At 57.3% G+C, this 19,669-nt stretch overlaps 2 protein-coding genes across 6 annotated transcripts; both read right to left on the bottom strand.

Moving 5' to 3' along the window:
* Nucleotides 1-3,974: 3,974 nt before the first annotated feature.
* TNNT1 (troponin T1, slow skeletal type) lies at nt 3,975-14,951 on the bottom strand. 5 transcript variants are annotated; one of them, XM_032848672.1, is made up of 14 exons: nt 14,905-14,951; nt 13,542-13,581; nt 13,419-13,432; nt 13,200-13,229; nt 12,950-12,982; nt 12,224-12,245; nt 10,312-10,372; nt 9,900-10,016; nt 9,622-9,699; nt 7,441-7,554; nt 6,947-7,056; nt 4,805-4,895; nt 4,650-4,690; nt 3,975-4,091 (listed from the first exon to the last, which is right to left on the bottom strand). In XM_032848672.1, exons 2-14 carry the CDS (start codon nt 13,571-13,573, stop codon nt 4,046-4,048), a joined length of 789 nt encoding a protein of 262 aa, XP_032704563.1. In that variant the 5' UTR covers nt 13,574-13,581; nt 14,905-14,951; the 3' UTR covers nt 3,975-4,045. The 5 variants fall into 5 exon arrangements, with proteins under 5 accessions (XP_032704563.1, XP_032704564.1, XP_032704566.1 ...); XM_032848673.1 differs by having other exon boundaries at nt 12,224-12,242; XM_032848675.1 differs by lacking the exon at nt 12,950-12,982.
* Nucleotides 14,952-16,177: 1,226 nt separating this feature from the next.
* Nucleotides 16,178-19,412, bottom strand: TNNI3 (troponin I3, cardiac type). Its single transcript, XM_032848699.1, has 8 exons — nt 19,280-19,412; nt 19,016-19,028; nt 18,783-18,869; nt 18,318-18,359; nt 17,948-18,079; nt 17,473-17,562; nt 16,816-16,992; nt 16,178-16,328 (listed from the first exon to the last, which is right to left on the bottom strand). The coding sequence occupies exons 1-8, from the start codon at nt 19,288-19,290 to the stop codon at nt 16,245-16,247; spliced, it is 636 nt and encodes a 211-aa protein (XP_032704590.1). The 5' UTR covers nt 19,291-19,412; the 3' UTR covers nt 16,178-16,244.
* Between the last annotated feature and the right edge of the window lie 257 nt (nt 19,413-19,669).

Below are 19,669 nucleotides of genomic sequence, written 5' to 3'. Positions count from 1 at the left end.
CACCGGAAAAACCAGGCCCAAGGGCAAGAGGAGTCCAGAGTCCCTCATGGTAACCCTTGGATCACATCGGTAAAGGTGCCGAAGGGGCCGGGTCCACAATGATAGCGCCCCCAGAGCCTTCATGCGCCGGCCCCTCTCCTGCTCGCTCTCTTGGACGTGGGCACACTGGGAAATGTAGTCCAGGCTCTATTTCCTCGCAAGCCATGCTGGGATTTGCAGTCCTCAGTGAGGCGTTCCGTGTAGCGTTTTATTATGATTTTTTTTTTAAGTATTTATTTATTTATTTGACAGAGATCTTAAATAGAGAGGCAGGCAGAGAGGGAGGAGGAAGCAGGCTCCCCGCTGAGCAGAGAGCCCGATGCGGGACTCGATCCCAAGACCCCGAGATCATGACCCCAGCCGAAGACAGAGGCTTAACCCAGTGAGCCACGCAGGCGCCCCCGCGTAGCATTTTAAAGCCCGAAATAATCCTCACTTTAAGTGTCCTGAACTTGAATTCTGGCTAGGAGAGATGCAGGCACTTTGAGATCAGATCAGAGAGTGGGAAAAATAACCCAGGAAGGCTGTAAAATCTGGATAGGGGCAACAGCCTTTTTTGCCAAGGGATGTTGGAGGAGCCCACCCACTCAAGTCCTTGGGCCTGTAGGAAGAAATAAACTACAAATCCCATGAGGCCTGGAGAACGCTGGCCATAGATATAAAAGGACTGGGGATGGGGGGGACGCCGGTGGTTCTTGGGGTGTGTAGTATCAGGTCTGCTCCCTTGTCCAGTGTGAAAACAGGGCCAGGCACAGTACAGGTCAATTCTGATTTCTGATCTTTTAAAACTGTTAAAGGAAATTTTTTTAAATTTAAGAGAGATGTACCGTGAAAGACATGCCGTAGCTGACCTTCTAGTGACTGTCGACACACTAACATATCCCCTGGGCCCTCAAACTCCTCTGCTTACCTGTAGCATCAGGAGCCAAAGTAATTACAGAAGAGGGATTTTATCCCAATGTGTAGAGCCACATAAGTTAACATATGATTTCTGTTCCTACACAATCCTCTTTTTCCTGTGGAAAAATTATCTGAATTGGTATGATCATAATTCCCTGCACCTTCTCCATTGTGGATTTGTTAGGAAGGGAGAAGTTGGGTGTGCATTTATAGGATCCCAAAGCAGTGGGAGGCACACCCAATTCTGAAAGATAGGGCTGGTCAGACCCCAAGAACCCAGTCTGACCACCAAGACCTGGGCGTGAGTCTCAGACTAATTGCCTGCCCACGGCTAGTGTTTCCATCCTCAAAAATAGAACCCTGGTTTTATCTGAAGTGGCAGAGCCCCAGCTAGCTAAAGGGTGAGCCAGAGACCTAGTCATCTTTGCGATGAGGGGTGGCCTATCCAATGGGAATGAACACTGCTGCGTGGGGCCTCCACGAAGGTTCTTTAAAGGGGTCCAAGCTCCAGAATCAAGTTGCCAAAACATGAAGAGCCGTTCACAGGATGACAGAGGAAGATAAACACAATTCTGGGAGCATGAGATTAGGCTGAAATGTATGAAAGAAAACCCTAGATGTCCCTCCTTAGAAAGAGAAGCATACGACCACATGGAGAGAGGTCCCAGCCATCCCAAACAGGGCTGCCCTAAACCAACCAGTCCCACTGAGCAGCCGGAAGACCATGGCTGCACCAGCAAGCCCTGGCCAGGTTAGCCGCGCCAAGAAGAACCACCCCGCTGAGCCCAGCACCAGCTGCCAACCGACCCACAAACTCATACGCTTAATAAGACTATTGCCAAAACCCAGTCAGATGTGAGGCCGCTGCTTCTGCAGCCCAAGCCAACAGATACAGCCAGTCAGCTGGTCAGCTTCCAAGAGTCCCCCTAGTCTGCTGACTGCAAGCCAAATGGAGTGTGGCCAGATGCGGTGAACGGAGAAACAGTGTTTCCACTAATGGGCCCAGGGACAGACCTGCTTATCCCGCATGATTTGTTTTCCCCTTCTACTGCTGATTTCAGGCTGGGCTTCAAAGCCACTAGAACAAACAACTAGAGGTTGCAACATAATGGACTTCTGCCTGGGGGTGCGGGGGAAGCAGAGATGGGAGCCTGTCTCCTCCTTCCACTTTGCCCCTTCCTGCTATCTGGAACCAGAGCTGGGGGAGCAATCTTAGTGTCCTGGTCAACTCAAGAGACGAGAACAAATGTGCTTAAGCCACAATGGTTCACTTCTCACAGTTCTGGAGGCTGGAGGCCTGAGGTGAGGGGCACCTGTGTGGTCAGGTTCGGGAGACAGCCCTCCTCCCGGCTTGCGAAGGTCCCCTCCCTGCTGTGTCCTCAGCTGGTGGAGAGAGTGCTCGGGACACTAATCCCATCCTGGGTCCTCATCTAAGCTCGAGTACCTCTCAGAGACCCCACCACCACACCCTGTCACACTGGGGGTAGGACTTCGACATATGGGGACACAAAGCTTCAGCACTGCACCTTACGTCAGGGACAGATGCCACAGACTCAGGATGAAGGAGCCGGGCCAGGACGGCTCCACAAGACAGAGCCTCCGCCTCAACTACGTGGGAGGGTTTGGCGACCTTCTCTAAGCCGCTGATTGTTGTGATTCCGGGCCCAGGAGCCAGACCTACATGCTCAGGTAGGTCCTCGCCTCCTGAAGGTCCCAAAGGCAGAGTGGCAAGTGGTGGGCATTGCTTTGTCACCAAGAGTGTTGCCTCCTCGCATGAACAACTTGACATGGTGTTTGGTGTGTGCTGCTCTTGCATTTTAAAATTCAGATATAATTTACACTGAAAGAGAAAAAAAATAAATAAAGCCTCTTTAAAGTGTACAGTTCACGGAGCACCTGGCGGGCTCTGTCGGAAGAGCGTGAGACTCTTGATCTCAGGATTGTGAGTTCGAGCCCCAGGATGGGCGTGGAGATCACTTAAAAAATACAATTTGGGGCACCTGGGTGGCTCAGTGGGTTGAGCTACTGCCTTCAGCTCAGGTCATGATCTCAGGGTCCTGGGATGGAGCCTCATGTCCGGGGCTCTGCTCAGCAGGGAGCCTGCTTCCCCTTCTTCCTCTGCCTGCCTCTCTGCCTACTTGTGATCTCTATCTGTCTGCCAAATAAATAAATAAAATCTTTAAAAAAAATACAATTAAAAAAAAGTGTACGGGGAAGCACCTGGGTGGCTCAGTCGGTTAGGCATTTGCCTTCGGCTCTGGCCATGATCCCAGGTCCTGGGATGGAGCCCCGCATCCAGCTCCCTACTCAGGGGGAAGCCTGCTTCTCCCTCTGACCCTCCCTCCCGCCATGCTCTCTTTCTCAAATAAATAATACCTTTAAAAAAAAAAAACAACAGAGTGTTGAGTGGACTTGTATATTCCCCAGGTTGTGTGTGTCACCATCACCACCAGTTTCAAGCATTTTCAGCCCCCCATGTGCCCTCCCCCAGCCCCTGGGAGCCGCCAGTCTCCTTCCTGCCTCCATGGCTTTGCCCCCCAGGACAATTCACATGCGTGAGATCACACAGGCTGTGGCCCTCTGATTCTGGCTCCTTTCACCGAGCACCGTGATTGTTTTGAGAGTCATGGACACGGTGGCGTGTGTCAAGACCTCGCCCCTTTTCCCCCCGCGTGGTAGCACCTGCTACCCACCCCCCAGCTGGCGGATGTTGGGGCCATTTCCACCTCTGGGCTGTGAGGAACGCCACTGCCCATGTCGGTGCCCAGTGCACGTGTGGCCAGACACATGTTTTCCCTCGAGGCGGGCAAACACCCGGGAGGGGAGTTACCAGGTGCTTAGCTTTCTGAGGAACTGCCAGACTGGCTTCCAAAGGGGCCGTACGTACCCTGTGGCATTCCCTGCAGTGCAGGGTTCAAGGTCACCTACCACCGCGGGGACTGTGCGGGTTCTCCAGGCTTGAGGTCAGAGTGACCGCGGAGCCTGGTGAGAATGACAGCCAGAGAACTGGGCAGGTGTCTGCGGGGCGCGCGTTTATTTCAACCACAGATGGGACCCACGCTCCAACGGCAGCTCCGAGACTTGCTGGGCACATAGCCCCAGGCCCTCACTTCCAGCGGCCTCCGACGCGGCCCTTCCCTGCACCCTTCCGGCTATAGGAGAAGAGGGAGAGGACGTCAGGAAGGAGGGGCTCCCCCAACCTCTGAGAGGGGTCCTGCCCTCAACTCAGAAGTCTGCCCCCCAGTTCCCGCTCTCCCTGCCTCCCAGAGGAAGGGGCAGGGCAAATGCACTCTCTGTCAGTGACAGGGACGGGGTGGTTGATGGTGTGCGGGGACTCCCACGCACCTGCGGGAGCTGACATTGGGGGGTGAACTCAGGATGTTCCTGCAGGTGCTGAGGGATATTGAGGAGGAGGGGCTGGGGGGAAAGGAGGGATGGGAAATGGGAGTGGGCAGCACTGAAGAGGGGCCAAGGCTGCGGTGAAAGAGACAGAAAGTGGGAGACGGGAGAGATGAACAGCGGGCGGGAGAGGGGAGCGGGGGAGGAAGAGCAAGAAACAGAAGCTACAGGGCATCGTGTCTCAGCCTTTGACACTTGGGGCAGGGGCTGTCCTCGGCGCTGCAGGGGGCTGAGGGCCGAGGGACCAGGTGCACAGAGGGTGGGGGCCCAGGGAAGGAGAGACACACCCCAGTCTGGGGAGGCACACTTACAACTTCTGGGCGTGGCTGATGCGGTTATACAGAACATTGATCTGTGCAGGAAAGAGGAATATGCTGGGAGGACTGCGTGGGGACGCACCCACCAGCCCCTGCCCTCCGTCCACCCCCATGCTGCGCTGCCTTCCTCCCTGGGAGATGGGTCTCACCTCGTACTTCTGCTGCTTCAGCTTCTCCATCAAGTCAAACTTCTCAGATTCCAGCTGGTGGATCCAGTCCGACAGTTCCTGGGCCTTCTCCCTGGTGGGCCAGAAGGGCTGTCAGGGAGGGGCCGGCCCGCACCCCCGACCCAGACAGAACCACCCAAGGCCACCCAGCGAGACTCAGTGGGCATCACTACTGCCATTTTGTTAATATCCAAGGCCGAAACATTCTAGGTGAGTGGAAGGAAAGGGTTCTTAAGTCCCTGCCCGCTGCCTCCACATCCAAAATTCCTGTTTCCCCAAGGGAGAACGATGTCACGGCTAAGGACCCAGGCTTTGGAGTCAGGAAGCCCGGCTTCAAATCCCAGCTTTGCCATTCTCTGACTTGTGACTTTCGCCAAGTAACCTCCCCTAGGATCCTGCTTCCCTCTCCCAAGCCGGTCCTGGAGCCATGCAAACGCCTCGACAGCCAACCCTGACCCGCACGTATTTTCCGGCGCTCAGACCCCTCACACTGATAGTTTGAAATCTGCATGGTGGGAGCAGTTACATCACGGAAACGGGCAAATGCTACCGTCAGGACTTTTTGCCCCTGGAGAGCTGGCTGGTGGACATCTGGCACTGTAACAACAGTGGCAAGGATGGGCTGCTGCCCCAGGCCCCCCGGGGTTCAAGCCCCAGCTCGTCCACTTGCAGCTGTGCCACCCTGGAGAGGCTACTTAACCTCTCTGTGCCTCAGGTCCCTCAGCTTTAACAGGAGGATAATCATAGTATCTACATCACAGGGTTGACTGTGAGGGCATGACTGCGGCAGCCACCGCCATCACCACCATCACCATCACCACCATCATCATCACTGTCACCATCATCACCACTATCACCACCATCACCATCATCATCATCACTGTCACCATCATCATCACCATCACCATCATCACCACCATCACCATCACCGTCACCATCACCACCACCATCATCATCACTGTCACCATCATCACCACTATCACCACCATCACCATCATCATCACTGTCACCATCATCACCACCATCACCATCACCACCATCACCATCATCACCGTCACCAGCATCACCACCATCACCATCATCATCATCACCATCACCATCACCACCACCATCATCACTGTCACCACCATCATCACTGTCACCATCACCACCACCATCACCATCATCATCACCACCATCACCACCACCATCACCATCATCATCACTGTCACCATCATCACCACCATCACCACCACCATCACCATCACCACCATCATCATCACCGTCACTATCATCACCACCATCACCATCATCATTATCACCATCATCACCATCACCACCACCATCACCACCATCATCATCACCGTCACTATCATCACCACCATCACCATCATCATCGTCACCATCACCATCATCATCAATCGTCATCACCTCACTGACCTTCCACAGGTTCATGAGGTAGACTTTCATTATCCTGGCCTTGTTTTACCAGTGAGGAAAGTGAGGCTCAGAGAAATTACATAATGTGCCTATGACCCACAGTGGGTAAGAGGCGGAGTGGGCACTGAGCTCCGGCCCCCCTCACTGTGCTGCCTCTGGGGAGGTGGGGGTTTTGGACTTCGTAAGTCATGCCCAGACCAGAGAACATCAAGCTACCGCTGAGGGCCCAGAAGGAACAGCCCTCTGCAGCCTTCCCTCTGGTGGCTTATCACGAGACGTGGGCTGTTCTGTGAATGGGAGGTAAAGGGGTAGATAGAGTCCCACGGGGCAGAGACTTGGCTGGAAATTTCTCACCAGCATGTCTGGCTTTAATTCACATAAAGATGGGGCCTTTCTGAGTTTCCAGGGCACATCAATAGGTCAACATAATCTCTTAACTTTTAGTGAGCCATCTTGTCTGGCTTCCCGCCATATCACCTCCCAGACTCTATAGCTCACGATACCCACAAAAGTAGGTCTTATATCAGTGACATCTCCCAGGGAAGAAAACAAGGCATCCACCCAGAGAGGGAGACGCACTTGCCAAAGTCACACATCTCCAGGGCTCAGACCTGGGATCCACCCTCCCAGAGCTTTGTAGGGGTCCCCTTATCTCGCCGTCTTCCAACCAGCCCCCTCCCACCCTGAGCCCCCCATCCCACCTACCGGAGCTGCTCTTCTCCCATGTGGTCGATGTTCAGAGGCTTTTTACGCTCAGAAAGGATGCGCAGTTTCATCTCCCGTCCTGTCTGGCGCTTACCGCGCTTCTGTTCTGCCTGAGGGTAGGGAAGGGGACACGCTGAACTGTGGGATAGATCAGAACCCAGGGCTGGGCTCCTCACCACCATGTCACTACACACAGGAGTCCAGACCCCTCCTCCCAGGCCCTCCTCCCTCAGACCCAGGATTCCAGACCCCCAGACCCCTCCTCCCTCAGACCTGGGAGTCCAGGCCCCCAGCCCCTCCTCCCTCAGACCCAGGAGTCCAGACCCCCAGCCCCTACTCTCTCAGACCTGGGAGTCCAGGTCCCAGTCCCCTCCTCCCTCAGACCCAGGAGTTGGGGCTCCCAACCCCCACCTCCGTCAGGAACCAGGAGTCTAGGCCCTCCGTTGCCTCCTCCCTGGGAACACAGACCTTAGGTCCCAGCAGGCTGAACTCACCTTGACCAAGTAACCCCCAAAATGGGCTCCCATGTTGGACAGAACCTTCTTCTTTTTGGCGTCGTCCTCCGCCCGCTTCTTGGCCTCTTCCTCCTCCTTCCGCATCTTCTCCTCCTGAGGGAAGAAAGGAATTAACCCCGAAGGCTGGCCCAGCCCCTGTGGGGAAGGAGTCTGAGTGACGCAGAGATCCATCCACCCAATGCACAAGACAAAGTCAATGCCAGAACAGGCTAAATGCAGACATACTGCCCCAGGCCCTTCCAGGCCTGACTGTGACCACCCGCAAGTCCCTTCTCCTCTCTGGCCTTAATATCCCCCAAGCAAAACTTTTACAGTGGGGAAGTGATATTCCTGCTTCTTTCTGCATTCCTCCATTCTGAATGGCCTGTGCCGAGCTTGCTGTGTGCCCTCAGTGTAGATAGTCCCCCTCTCTGGGCCTTTGTCTCCTTTATTCTCACGAGACAAGAATGATGTCTCCGAGGATACAAGAGGGTGACTGGGGATGGGGATGGGAGACTCAGTATACTAAAGGGGCCATGGCCTTGAGCCTGAGGACGGGGCTCTAGAATGTCAAATGAAGGCAGCCCCATGTTCCAGAAAGAGTGGCTTGTCCAGACCAGCTCCTCCCCCTCCACTGAAAGCGCTGGTGAGGTGGGCACGACGGCTTCTGGCACATCCAGCACACTCTGTCTGAATTTCTTTCCTATCGCTGCTGTTACATGCAAATTTAATAGCTTAAAACAGCATGAGTTTGGGATGCCTGGGGGGTGCTCAGTCAGTTGAGCGTCTGCCTTCAGCTTGGGTCCCGACCCCAGGGTCCTGGGATCAAGCCCTAGGTCCCGCTCTCTGCTCAGTGGGGAGTCTGCTTCCCCCTCTGCCTGCCGCTCCCTCTGCTTGTGCTCTCTGTCAAATAAATAGATAAAAATCTTAAAAAAAAAAAATAGCACAAGTGGGGCGCCTGGGTGACTCAGTGGGTTAAAGCCTCTGTCTTTGGCTCAGGTCATGGTCCCAGGGTCCTGGGATCGAGCCCCACATCGGGCTCTCTGCTCAGCAGGGAGCCTGCTTCCTCCTCTCTCTCTCTCTGCCTGCATTTCTGCCTACTTGTGATCTCTGTCTGTCAAATAAATAAAATCTTAAATTAAAAAAAAACCACAAGTTTATTGCCTTACAGCTCTGCAGGTCAGAAGTCTGAAACGGGTCTTCTGGGCTGTAATCAAGGAGTGAACAGTGTGGAGGGTCTAGGGGAAAAGTCACTCTCTTGCCCCGTACTTCTCACCTGCATCCTTTGGGTCCTGGCCCCTTCCTCCATGTTCTAAGCTAGCAGAGCAGCATCTTCAAACATCCCTGACTCCGACTCTACAGCCTCCCTCTTCCAAGGACCATTGTGATAACACAAGGCCCATCTGGATAATCCAGAATTATCTCCCACCTTAACTTAATCCCACCTGCAAAGTCTCTTCTGCCATGCAGGGTACCATATGCATAGACTTTGGGAATTAGGACAAGAACATCTTTGGGAGACCAGTAGGATGCCTACCATGTCACCCTACTCCTAATCTTTTAAAGTGATCCAAGTGGCAGATCATGTTTCCAAAGCCCACACCAAGAGGAGCATTTTCACCAACCTCCTACAACTAGCCAGCAATTTGCTCCACAATGGACAGGTGACCAATCTGAACTTATCCCAGAATCAAGGAGAAGACAGATTAAAAGAGGAATGAAAGCCAGCCACTTGCTGGTGGTCACTCCCCTGAGAACAGGGTGTCCGATTGGGTGACCAACCATCTCGTTCACCTGGGACTGATGGGATACAGGATTTTCAGGGCTCAGACCAGGAACATCCCAGGCAAACCCATGACTACCTCATCACCCCCAGCGTCCACAGAAAGATGGGATAGGAAGAGAAAAGCTGGGTCTTTGTGATCTTATTTGAGTTCCTTGATCCAGCCATACCTGAAGCCAGTCACACTCTACTTTTTTTTAGTTATATGAGCTGATAAAATTCTCTTTCTGCTGAATTCAATTTGGGTTGGGGTTTCTGTCCCTTCCAACAGAAAGATCCTTGAATAACACAGGGCAAGTCCTGCCTTCCTCAGGACTGCAGAAAAGATCATGAACGGGAAATAGAGCATTCAGCTTAAGAAGTAGCATTTGGTCTCGAAGGACAGGGGAGGCACCCACCGCCAGCTTGGCCTGACGCTCACGCTCCTTCTCGGTTCGGAAGCGCTGTTGTTCAGCTCTCTCAGCCCGGCGCCGCTCCTGGGGGAAGGGAGAGGAATGAGGGGGTGCAGGGTCGCCCCGTCCCCAAGGAGGTCAAGAGCAGAGATGAGCTAGTTTGAGTGTGGCCACCGACTTGGACCGCCTAGGGTCTGCACTGGATGGGAAGCACTCCCAGCCGCAGGATCCGGGAGGCACCGGGTCCGGGAGGATGCTGCGGAACCCCGCCTCCCTCCACTCACAATGCGCTCTTTCAGCGCAATGAGCTCCTCTTCCTCTTTCTTCCGCTGTTCAAAATGCACGTCGATGAGCGTCTGCAGCTCCAGCAGATCTTTCTCCATGCGCTTCCGGTGGATGTCCTGCAGGACGCGGGGGTGGGGGTGGGGGTGGGGGTGGGGGGGCGTCACTTCCAGGCAGTGCGGGGGACCGGGCACCCACCCGTGCGCCCTCTGAGGCGCATCGAGGCGGGGCCCTCCCTGCAAAGACCGACTTGGGCCGTTTAGGGGACCAGGGGCTGCTGTTGGCGACGTTCCCAGCAGGGGCACTAGGGGGCCCCTTGGGTCCATTTAAGAGGCTCCGAAAGGAGGGAGAAGCCAGGGGCACCACTTCCTAATTTGCACAAAGGCACCTGGGGACTGGAGGTCCCTTACTTACATCGAAGTCCACACGTTCCCCTTCTGGGATCTTCGGGGGGATCAGTGGTGGGACCACAGGCCTGGCGGGTGGGAAGGGGGAAAGACTGAGAAGCCTGATCTCCCTGACGGAGCTCCCCGCCAGCTGTCCTGTCCAGTGTGGCAGCCACGGCTGGCGTGGTGTGGGGCACCTGACAGGTGGCTGGTCCGAAGAGACATTCCCTGGGCTGTCTGAGAAACACACTGGATTTCGAACACTTGGTTCAAACAGGAGAATGGAACATATTTCACTAATAATGTCTCCTATCGCCTACCTGTAGAAGTGATTAAATTTCCGATTTAATGGGTTGAATAAAAAATTCAACGAAGATTAATTTTACCTGTTTTCCTGTTCTGTTTTACTTTTTAAAGCGCGACTTGTAAAAATACATATATTTACACGCGTGGCTTGCATTAAATTCATAATTCGTATTGGGTGCCTCTGTGCTTTTTAAGACAGCACCTTCAGACGATTTGCTTCCTACTCCGCTGGCTGTCCCACTTCTGTCTCCTCGTCCCCAGAGAGCCCTTTAAAGGGTTTCACCCTTTTATTTATTCACAGGAATCTCTCTCTCTCTGTCTCCAGCCCAGGCTCTCTCTGAGATCCCAGACTCAGGTTAACCAGTGTTTCCTGAGCATCTCCGCATTCTCACGCACCATGCCTCCACTCAGCTCATCAACCCCCCCAAGATGGAGGCGGAGGGGGTGCTGCATTGCCCCTCCGGTTCTCAGCCAGGTGATGCCCACCTCCTCCCTCCCCTTGCCCCAACGACAAGTCCTGGCCTCTTTGCCTAGGCATCTCCCCAGTCTGTTTCCCCTTTCCACCCCACGCCCCCTGCCCAGCTCAGGCCTCAGCCCCTCTCCTGTGAACCTTCATGAGCCAGCCTCCTCCTGGCCTCCCAGCCTCTGGCTGTCCACCTTCAGCTCACCTCCCTTCCTGACTTTAGCTCAGAGCTCACTGTTAAGACAAAGCCCAAGCAACCCAGCATTCACAGCCCTTCTCCATCTGACCACAGTCAACTCCTCCAGCAACTTCTCTCCTCCCTCACAGACACACACATTTCATGGTTCCCCGGCTATGGCATGTGCCTTTGTACCCCTGGACCTTTGCATATCCTGTTCCCTCTGCCTGCAATGCCCTTCCTCTGGTATACTGCATCCCCTGAGGCCTTCCCTCCTCCAACAAGCTTTCCCTGATCCCCCTTGCTCTCTCTCTCAGATCTGACCCAAAGTCCTCTTTGCTCAAAACCCCGCACGACCCCATCCCTTCTTACACTCTACACTCTGGCCACAGTGGAATTGGCACCACTGCCCATGGCAGCCCACAGAAGTCTGCTTCTAGGTTCTTTCCTCATGCTCAGCTTGCTGCCTCCCTGCATTTCCAAGCTTTGGCCCCAGTTTCTCTTCTTCCAGGACCCTCTGCCCCCACGAGCTCTCATGGCCTCCACAGATCTGCCTAGTTTAGGAACTTCATCATCAGAATGACCTGTGTCTGTATCTGTTTCCCCCAAAAAGTGGCCTAGATCCAGCCACTGCCCCAGGAGTGTACCCTTGAGCTTTCTCTTCTACAATAACCCTCCCACCTTCTTCAGCTAGTGATTCAGGAATCTCCTCCCCTGGGAAGCCTTCCAAGACTGCCGAGGGCAAACATAGGGCCCGCGTGTGTGCTACCATCACTGGATCCCGGTCTGTTTCACCAACAGAGCAGATGGGATCTGACTCGCCAGACGCCATGGAATGTTTTCCGGACCATTCGTGGAGAGAAGGAATCACTGTCCTTTCCTGTTCCAAGTGCCCCACTCTCCTTTTCTGCCTTTCTCATGCCCTGTCCCTGGGAGTGGGGGACATATTTAGGAGGATGGGATTGGGACTCCCCCAGCCCTGCAGTATCTCACCTTGGTTTGGGGCGCTCTTCTTCTAGTGGGGAGATACAAAGACATGATTAGCAAGAGTTCGTGGGGGTGGGGCTGACACACCCAGAGAAGGGAGCCCCTCCTCCAAGCAACAGCCCCCAGGAGCAGGTCTGGGGGAGCCGCATGAGTGGGGGGAGAAGAGGGGAGAAGGGAAATCAGGGTGGTCATAAAGAGGGAAGAGGTTCACACGCTTCAGATATACATTCAGAACTGGTGTGGGGATCCCCCTCCCACTTCTCTGGGAACCCAGGAGTCCAACCCCCCCCCCAGGCCTTCCTCCTACATACCCAGAGTTTCTGCTCTTCTCCATTTACACCCAGCCCTGCAGAGTGTCGCCAGCCCCAACCCCTCTGGGGACACAGGAACCCAGACTCTCAGGGAGAGCCCCTTCTGCATCTCGGGCCCCAACCTTTGAATGTATATGGGGGGGAACATGACAGGGTCGGGGGTGCCTGTCCGCAAACATCCAACCCTTCCACAAGTATTCCTCCAGTCTGGGGGAGAAGGCTTGGGTGTCGGTCCCTTTAAGAAGGAAGGGAAAGGGTTAAAGCCTCAGCGAGGCGATTTCCCTTCGTGGACACCAGAGGGCGCGCGAGCTCTCCGGGGCTTAAAGGACCGGGCCTGGGCGGGTTACGGGGGCGCAGGGGGTCCTCGCAGGGGTCAGGGCCCGAGGAAATCCGTCTCGGGAAGCGAAGCAGCCGCGGTCACCTCGCTCTACCACCGGCTCCGGCTCCTCGGCGGCTGGGGAGGAGGAGGCAGAGGGAGAAGCGAGGGGGAGCGGCCACGCAGGGGGTGTGGGGGGCAGAGAGGAAAGAGAGGGGAGAGGCTGTTAAAGGACCTGAAGCCGGGACGGTCGCGAGCCCAGTGCCCGCCAGCCCCGCCCCGACCAGCGCCCCCCTCACCCCACCCGGCCCCGCGGGGCTGCTCGGGCTGCAGCCCTGCGGGGGCCAGGCCTCACCTTCCTCCTCCTCCTCCGCAGCCTCCTCTTCTGGAAAGGGGGCGGGGGCAGAGAAGGCGGGTCAGGAGCCCCGTGGGACCGCGGGCCGTGCGGAGAGGGTACGCGAGGGGCGCCGCCACGCTGGAGGGTGGGCGCGGGGGGCAGCGGGCGACCCTGGTGTCCTTTCGCCCCCCGCGTGCGTGTCCCCAGGCCACCGAGGCCCGCCCACTCCCCACTCACCTTCGGGCTGCTCCCTGAGGGCAGGGGTGGGGAAGAAAGGGCGAGAGGCCGGGTTACACATGTTGGAGGTGGGAGAGTGTCCCACGTCTCCACGCCCCCAGCCCTCCCGCCTGCGCCACTCACTCCTCATATTCCTGCTCCTCGGTGTCCGACATCCTGTGACCTGAGGACCAGAGAACACGCGAGTGAGGTGGGGTCGCAGTGGAGGAGGAGCTGGGGCTGGACCCCCGGGTCTGAGAGAGGAGGGGCTGGGGCCTGGGCTCCTGGGTCTGAGGGAGGAGGGGCTGGGGGCCTGGGCTCCTGGGTCTGAGGGAGGAGGGGTTGGGGGTCTGGACTCCTGGGTCTGAGGGAGGAGGGACTGGGAGTCTGGACTCCCGGCGCTGAGGGAGGAGGGGCTGGGGGCCCTGACAGGGAAAGGGCTCTGGGAGGTGTGGGGGGGCACTGCCCGAAAGCTGCTGCTTCAGCCCCTCCACCACCACAGCTGTCCTCTTTTGTCTTATGACATGTCCATGGGAACCTGATCTGAGTGGGGATTAGGAGAAGGTATTTGGGAAGGGACCGTGGCCTGAAGACAATAGCTGCCCCACCCCCCAAAGGCTATTTCAGGGGGGATGTCGTACATGGTGAAACAGAGGACATTTCCTAAGAAGGGATTCAAGGGGGGGAGGCCCCTGGGAGAATTAGTCACACCGACTCCCTCTGGCAGCCACCCCCCCCCCGTTATCTTCCCACCTGTCCCCTCCTTGCCACAGCACCCACAGACCAGGGAGGAGGGTTGTCCACAGACCTCATCCTGAGCCCTACATAGACAGCACCCCATCTTTGAGGTCCCCCAGGACCCACAGTACCCAGGTTTAAGAGCACCCCAAATCCTGAGATCCACAGATCCTGACACCCCAACTGGTGATCCCCCTGGTTTCTGGGGACAAGCAAGTCCCCATGTCTCCAGAGTCTGAGACCCCAATTCTTGAGACTCCAGACTCTGGGCTCAGATATCCTCAGCTCTTGATGCCCTAGGTCTCAACACGTTCTGAAGCCTCAATATCCTGGGACCCCAAAACCCGGATGCTCAAGCTCCAAGATGTATTCACAATGCCCCGAATTTTGACAGCTCCAGTCATAAGGCCTCTGACCCAGAGACCGCAGTTCTCAAACCCCCAGAGTCTGAGACTCCCTGTCCTGAACCCCAGACCATCCAAGCCCAGATACCCCCATTTTCTGAGATTCCCTCAGAATCAGATCTCAGACGTGCTAGGTCTGAGGGTGTCCCATTATGGGACACCCCAATCTTGAAACCCCAGACTCTGGAACTCTGAAATCCTAATAACTCTGTCTTCAGTCCCCTAAAAGCCCGAGCTTCCCCAGAATTCCCAAGCCTCCATCTTGTGCCCCCTCCATCCCCATAGCTCATCACACGCCTCATGTCTCCCACCCCTCCTGTCCTCTCCCCCAAGGACAAAGTCCCTGGAGACCCCAGGACCGTTACCTAAGGCTGGGTCTGCAGAGTCCAGGAGCTGCGGGACAGAGCCTTGCTGACGGAGCTGAAGCACCCCTGGGGTTTATAGGGGAGGCTCGGCCCCGCCCCCCCCAGGGGAGAGGGAGGGCCAGAGAATTCCTTTCTCCAACCTCGAGTCCCAGCTTAGGGGCTGCCCTGCCCCCAGTCTGGCTTCACATTCAGGATCCCAGACCTCCTGGCTGCTTGGGGACCCCTCCACCCCATCAGCACCGCCTTGAACCCAGGCTGGGTCAGGTGACCCTCCAACCTCTTACAGCAGGCTGTGCTCTATGCTTTGAGGTCCCTGGGCTCAGCACACAATAGGTCCTTGGAGAATACTTGTTGACAAAAGGGATACAGGGGCTGCTTTCTCTTATGTGGCTCTGGTTCTGGTTTCTGTGTCTCTCTGTCTCCCCCCTCCCTGCCCCCACCCCTTTGTCTGCCACCAGGATTCCACCCTGGTGACAACAGGCGCTAAAGTGGGGAAGCAGGTGTGCACCGGGGGAGGGGAGAGGGTGTGGTGTCAGGCCCGCTCGACCTCACACTCCCCCACCTCCATCTGACACTGATCTGTTTCTCGGTATTCCTCACCCCCGCCATTTCCCTGCCACGCCATGACCTTGAACTCTAGGGGAGCCGGCCACCCCTCCTGCCTCTCCGTGTCTCTCTCTCTCACAGTCGGCCATCTCTGTGTCTATTTCTGGGGGTTCTCTCTGGGTCGCTTTCAGGCTCTGTCTGCATCTCTCCGCCTCTGTGTCTTTCACTCTCCGGGTCTCCCCACACATTTCTGTCTCTGCATTTCCACAGGGGTCTCTGTGAATCTGCCTCACTCTCAGTATCCGTCTATAGGTCTCTATCTGTGACCCCATTTCCCTCTCTCCTTGGCTCTGGATCTGTGTCTCTATCTTTCTAGATATTTCTGGGGCGTCCTCCTCCACATCTCTGCCATTCTCCCTCTTTGGGTCCCCATGTCTGTCTCCATGGTCTCTGTGCCCTGCGATGCACATGTGCCTCTCCAGCATCCCTTTCTTTGCACATCTTTCTAGGAATCTGTCTTTCCCCCCACTCCATGGGTCTCTGGCTCTTGTCTGTGTCTCTGGGTGTCTCTCTCTGAGCCTTGGTCCGGCCTCTCTGGGCACCCCGAGAATTCCCCGTTCTGCAGCCCAGCTCTGCTCCTGCGGTGTGGTGTGGCTCTGGGGGGCCCTCCCCTCCATCTTCTTGTCCGCCTCACACCTCACCCCCCAGGCAGCAGACAGGCAGCCGCTCCTAGCCTAGAGAGCAACTTTATTACTCCGGGATGCCTCCAGGGCTAGCGCAGGGGGCAGGCGGTCTCAGCCTTCGAACTTTTTCTTGCGGCCCTCCATGCCACTCAGCGCGTCGATGTTCTTCCGCCAATCTCCCACCTCCCGGTTCTCCTGGGGGAATGCGGTCAAGGGTTAGGGTCTCCCCCTGGTCGACAGTCTCTCAAATATCCTCCGACCACCCTCCAGCCTGCTGGGCCACGGTGTTTCGGATGTCTGCCTGGGGATCTGGTTCTGAACATGTCTCGTCCCCCAGGCAATCCCATCAAATTTGCCCCCACGAACACCCCGTCCTCCTCACACACTGTGGGCCTCCGGGCTCATCTTCCCCTTCTGGCCTCCCCCGTGCACTACTTTTCTCTCTCATGGACATCCCGACTCCTTGTTACTTCCTTCCTCCCTAACACACTTCCTGGCTTCCTCTTCCAGCTTGTCTTCCTCTCGCCCTTCTAGCCCCTCCTAGAGGGTGCCAGAGGACCCCCTACCAGATTCTTCTCCCCATAACTCCAAGTGCCACCTGCCCTAAGCTGAGGCCCTAGGACTGTTGTCCCCCACACCCTCTCCCCTGAGCAGACCCTTTCCTGGCCCGAGCCACACTCACCTTCTCTGTGTCCTCCTTCTTCACCTGCTTGAGGTGGGCCCGCAGGTCTAAGGTCTCCTTAGCCCTGGTGCCCAGCAGGGCCTGCATCATGGCATCCGCGGAGATCCTCACCCTCCGCAGGGTGGGCCGCTTAAATTTACCCCGAAGGTCAAAGATCTTCTGGGTCAGATCTGCAATCTGGGGGCAGCGATAAGGGGAGGTAGAAACCACCCCCCCATCCACCTCCCCCAGCCCCATGCGTCCACTCTACATTTCCCTCCTCTCTCTCCAAGCCTAAGGAGGCTCAGCTCCCACTGCCTTCGGGGAAAAATCCACGGGCCTCATCAGTAACTGTAAGTCCTCCCCAATCCGCCCCGTTTCCTCTCGGCAAGGCACTGACACATCCCGGTCCAGCTGCAGGCGTCCCACGATTCCCAACCCACACCTGAGCTCACGCATCAACCCCTGATGCTCCGGCTCCACGGTCTCCCATCTCCTGGCTTCTGCGTTGTCCCTTCCACCTGGACCAGCCTTCCTAGCCACTCTACTCATTCTTCTGCCCCGTCCCTTCCAGGCCCACAGAGCTGTCCTGGGTCTCCTGGTGTCTGCAAAAGCAGCTGCAAGGGGGATGACACGAGACCCGACCCTGAAGAGACCAAGACTGACCGGGACCCCCACCTCTGCAATGTTCTTTGTGACTTTCGCCTCCACGTCATATCTCTCTTCATCCACTTTGTCCACGCGGGTGTGGAGTTGTCGGCACAAGTCCTGGTCAAGGAATTGTGGTATATGTGGTGGGGGGGGCCCCGACTCCTGAGTCCAGAGGAGGAGGGGTTTGGGGTCTGGAGATCTGGTCCTGGAGGCACAGTTTGAAGCGGACTCTGGGGCAGCTCAAAGAAAGGGTGCTAGGAGCCAGGAGTCCTGAGGATCTGACAGAATTGGAGCTGGAGAAATCAGCCTCCGGATTTTGAGACCCTAGGCAGCCACAGGCCACATTTCTAAACTCCTGAGGGTAAGGATTGGGAGGCTGGACCCCAAGGTCCCCAGCAGAAGTGGAGCATAGTGACTAGACCCATTACCCCAAGGATGCGAAAGGGGACGTTAGGAACCTCGGATCCCCAGCTGGGCAGGGGTCCCTGATGAGAGCCGGTACCTGCAGCTCCGCAAAGCTCAGCCCGGCCAATTCCAGGGGCTGGCACCGCGTGCTCAGAGCGCGCCCCTTCTCTCCACGCCGCTCCTCCGCCTCCCGCTCCAGCTCTTGCTTCGCAATCTGCAGCATCAGGGTCTGCGGAGGGAAGGCCAGGGACCGCACCCACCCGGGACAGCGGATGAGGGCCGCGCCGCACCGGGGAAGCCGCCCTGGCCAGGACAGCCCTCTCTCTAGGCCCAGGACCGGTCAGCGGTCCCGCAGGGCCACCCTCCCTTCAAGGTAGGGTTCATCGTTCCAAGGCTCCGCCGCTACACCCCCAACCCTCAAGCACCCTGAGGACACCTAGGCACCCGCTCCAGGCCCCCCCCGGCACCTTCAGCTGCAGCTTCCTCGAGGCGGAGATCTTGGACTTTTTCTGCCGGAGTGGAATGGAGCCAGGAACAGTGAGGGCGGGGAACGGAAGACGGACGGTGGGCGGGGGACCTCACGGCCACTCCCTCACACCTGGTCCGGCTTTGGGCCTGCCTCCAACTCTGGCCAAATCTACTGGAAGCCACGCCCCTCACCCCACCCACCAATCCTGGCCCCTGATCTGTTAGGCACTGCCCCCTATACCCTAAGCATCGCGGTTCCCACGGACAACGGGACTCCGCCCATAAGCAGGTCTCACCAATCCGAGACCTCCCTCTGTAAAACCCCGCCCTTAAGGAGAGGCAAGGTCCTAGGCACCGCCCACGAGCAAAGCCCCGCCCCGTCTAAGGCTCCGGTCCCGCCGTCCTGCCTAGGTGCCACCACCTCTGCAGACTGGGAACCCCGACCCGCACAACCCCCTCCTCACCTTGGCGTGCGGCTCCGTGGCGTATGCGCGGTAGTTGGCAGAAGACCGGCGTCGGATCGGGGCCGGAGCTGGGGGCGGGCACCCCGCCTGGGGTTGGGGGAACGGGGCCGCGTCACCGCCGGGCCCCCGCTTCCCCCCTCCACGCAGTCTCCTGGGGTTGCAGCCTCCCGCCCCAGGCCCCACCCCGCTGCGCCCTCCCCTGCCGGTCGCCCCTCGCCAGTGCCCGCTCTCACCGCATCGCTGCTCCTGGAGGGAGAAACCGGGAGAAGGGATTAATGGTGGGCCTGTGTCCCCTCCAGTCTAAGAGACCCCAGGGGAAGGCCTACCAGCTCCTCCGTCCTAAGATCCTAGGAGCCCTGATTCCCAAACTCTTCCCTCCTGCAGACACCAGGGATGCTGTCCCCACCTCCCTTCTCAGGCCCTGTGTCCAGCCTTGCAGTCTCACCCCCTCACCGCCTCGGGGCCTCGGGGAGTCCCAGTTACCAAGCTGCACTCACTCATCCGCCATGCTGAGACTCGGGCCAGGGGTTGCAGGAGGCACAGACGGGGCAAGGGGCGCTTGGAGGGTCAGTGAGGGCACGCCCGGGGTGACCTTGAAGGCCCCCGGAACTTTGTGCTCGTCTGGGCTGCTCAAGCTTCACTGAGGACACTGAGATAAGGGGCGTGGACTGAGACTAAATATACTGCTGCCACCTCCTCCCCCTGCCCAGGATGTGAGATAACCGGGCGCGTGAGAGGTGGGGTGGACTGCTGTCCAGCTGGATCACCCTTCCACCTTGGCGGCCTGGGGGCTCAGACCCAGCAGTGCAGACCCCCAGCCTCTTCTCCCTCCCTCAGACCCAGGACCAGACCCCCAGCCCCTCCTCCCTCAGACCCAGAAGTGCAGA

Source organism: Lontra canadensis, unplaced genomic scaffold (genome assembly GCF_010015895.1).
Source record: "Lontra canadensis isolate GAN:19392208 unplaced genomic scaffold, GSC_riverotter_1.0 scaffold206, whole genome shotgun sequence".
Lineage (NCBI taxonomy): Eukaryota > Metazoa > Chordata > Mammalia > Carnivora > Mustelidae > Lontra > Lontra canadensis.
The sequence above is the reverse complement of the archived record's forward strand: the minus strand, read 5'-3'. Positions and strand labels throughout refer to the sequence as shown.